Source organism: Octopus bimaculoides, chromosome 10 (genome assembly GCF_001194135.2).
Source record: "Octopus bimaculoides isolate UCB-OBI-ISO-001 chromosome 10, ASM119413v2, whole genome shotgun sequence".
NCBI lineage: Eukaryota > Metazoa > Mollusca > Cephalopoda > Octopoda > Octopodidae > Octopus > Octopus bimaculoides.
Window position 1 is genome coordinate 15,083,022 of NC_068990.1, and position 3,032 is coordinate 15,086,053.

At 37.7% G+C, this 3,032-nt stretch overlaps 1 protein-coding gene across 1 annotated transcript in view; it reads left to right on the top strand.

Annotated features, from left to right (window-relative positions):
• The window catches only part of LOC106875008 (uncharacterized), a 196,187-nt gene that overhangs the window by 187,835 nt on the left and 5,320 nt on the right, over window positions 1-3,032 (top strand). Inside the window, exons 169-170 of the mRNA XM_052971235.1 lie at window positions 608-843; window positions 2,161-2,262. Of these exons, the coding sequence (XP_052827195.1) occupies window positions 608-843; window positions 2,161-2,262 (338 nt within the window). The remainder of the gene's footprint in view (window positions 1-607; window positions 844-2,160; window positions 2,263-3,032) is intronic.

Genomic DNA, 3,032 nt, shown 5'->3' on the forward strand with positions numbered 1-3,032 from the left:
ATATATATATATATATATATATATATATTACTATGATTGACCGTTGACTGAACACTATTCAATTTTTTTTTTTTTCTCCATGTTTTTCTCCTTGTCTCCATATTCTTTCTGTTGAAGAGCGTAGCTCGAAACGTTAAAGACTTTCCGTATTCCCGAGCGTTAAACTAATACATCCTTTTGTTGTTTACACCACCTGTCCTCGTCTGTTGTTGTTTTTTCGTACATTCTCCCATATATATATATATATATATATATATATGATGAACTCTCCCATCAAGGATGATGTATGAACATTCAGATTTTGCTGAACAACCTGCACAGATGATTTGTTTATAGTGATGTACATCAGCTCACTCCTTTCATTAAATCGATGTTGCCTGAACAGGAGCACAGTGTACCACATGTCAGGTGTTGAAGCGATCGCAGTGCAATGTGAGATTAAATATTTTGCACAAGAACACAATGCATCGCCTGATCTAGGACTGAACCCAAAATCTTATTACTGGGAAACAAGCTCCTGAACCATACAGCTGTGTCTCATTAAAATTCAGGAGACAAGTCAGCCTTTATTTATTTAAATCTTGCTTGCTCGAATGTCTCATTTCAGGCTTTGCTCCTTCCAATACAACTGATACAAAGGGAGAGTGTCAAGGAGAATTGGAAGTTTATACAACTGAAGAATCTTGTGAAAGAACATGCGAAAATCGATTTGAAACTAATATATTTGCATCATGTAAAAAGAAAAGCCACTGCATATGTAAAGACGGTTATTACAGAAACCAAAATGAATGTGTTCCAGGAACAAAGTGTGACGTATGCCATATTAATGGAACGGTTTATGAGGTAATACATTATTTTCTATATCATCATCACCATTTAGCATCCAGTTTCCATGTTGGCATGGGCTGGGTGGTTTGGCAAGGCATGCTGAGATGCAGGTTGGTGATGAGCCCTGCTGTCAGCTTTGGCATGTTTTTTATGACTGGGTGTTCTTCCGAGCACCAACCACTTCACAGTGTGTCCTGGTGCTTTTTCTCATGCCACCAGCACTAGTGAGGTCACCAAATAATTTGTGAGGCAGAAAAGGAAAATGAAAAGAAAAAACGAAAAGAAAATATCCCCTTGATTAAGTGACAGGGGGGGTGTATTTGAGTGTTACAGGCTAATTAGAAATAGAGGCACAAAGGCAGTTTATAAGGGTGGGTAGGTGTAATCGGGACGAAGATAAAATCTGATGAGGCAAAGTGAAGATCTGAACTGTTTTAGAGGCTAACTGTCACTGTTCACTGGTGGGTCTCAAGTCTCCCTTAGTTTTACTACTGAATCATGTGTACCATTGTACAATATATTTTGTGTGTTCACTTGTGGAAGTAACAAAAAAGAAACAAACTTTAAAATAACAGAGAGGCTTTATTCCTTCATAAAGTGATACAGTGAATCAAGTAAGAAACATTACAAACTCTGGTGGCTGTAGTTCATCCATCACTTGCATGATTCAGCTTGGGTTGTTGTTGGTTACATGTGCTTTATTATGTTATTTTTTCTCTGGTGAAAAACAGCAGGAAATCAGCATAACTCGCCTTTATGAAAATCACTCACCTGTCTTGTCTAAATAATTTCTCACACGAATTTAAGGGAAAAGGTAAGCTCCAGAGCACATACTAATTAGTTGTTTGAGAATGTATTACGCGCAATGTGATTGGACTTCAATCCAAATCTCACACAATATTCAACCAATCATAGCACAGGACTAAAACCAATGTTCAAAATTCACATGATAGGAAAAACTACCAATCATTACAGATTAATGTGCTAAGCCTATAAAAGGCTGATTGTCTCCAATATGTGAAAATAGAAATCGGTCTTGCTACATGTTAATAATATTGTATTTTAAGTGGCAAGCTGGCTGAACCGTTAGCCTGCCAAGCAAAATGCTTAGCAGCATTTCATGTTTTTACATTCTGAGTTCAAATTCTACCAGGATCAACTTTGCCTTTCATCCTTGTGGGGTTAATAAAATAAGTACCAGTTAATCACTGGGGTCAATTTTCGGCAATAATTACTGGCCTTGTACCAAAATGTGAAACCAATAATATTGTAGTTTTCTATAAAGTATTTCCATCTATCAATGATTATATTGTATTAAATTTGATTTTGTAGCATGGTAGTATATGGGAGTCTTCAGCTGGTTGTGAAATATGTCAGTGTGTGGGTGGTAAGGCTGTATGTAAAAGAATATGCCCGATACCGGAATGCAATGAGGTAAGTCTAAAATATTTCTAAAATAATTAAGTTGATAATTAACAAGAGCACTCAGAGAGCTCAAACCTCTGCCAGGGCAACACCAACACCTTCTCAATGATTAGTTGGGGATTATTTTTAAAATGAGAATATCTGAAATAAACTTGACTGTTCTCACAAACGAGAATACTAAAAATGAACCTGACCTCTCTCAAAAATTAAGTAAAAAAAAACAAACAGGAAAATGTAATCCAGAATCCTTGTCCAGAACCGGATCGATCCCAAAATCTAATCAGTTTGTGCCAGTTACGAGGCCAAATGTCCTTGAAAGTTCTATCCGAATCCATCCAGTGGGTCTTGAGATATGTTGTCCACAGACAGACAAACAAATAAACAAAGAAACATGACTGAAGCAATACCTCTACCTTCACTAAGGCAGAGGTAATAACAGGTACTGGCTCGTCTTTGGTTTTGACAATGAAGGTTCCAGTTGATCCGATCAATGGAACAGCCTGCTTGTGAAATTAACATGTAAGTGGCTGAGCACTCCACAGACAACCTGAGCTGAACCAAAATAATAATAATGACTTTATGTTGAACCAGAACTTAAGCGATATCATCATCATCATCATCATCATCGTTTAACGTCCGCCTTCCATGCTAGCATGGGTTGGACGATTTGACTGAGGACTGGTGAAACCGGATGGCAACACCAGGCTGCAATCTAATTTGGCAGAGTTTCTACAGCTGGATGCCCTTCCTAACGCCAACCACTCAGAGAGTGTAGTGGG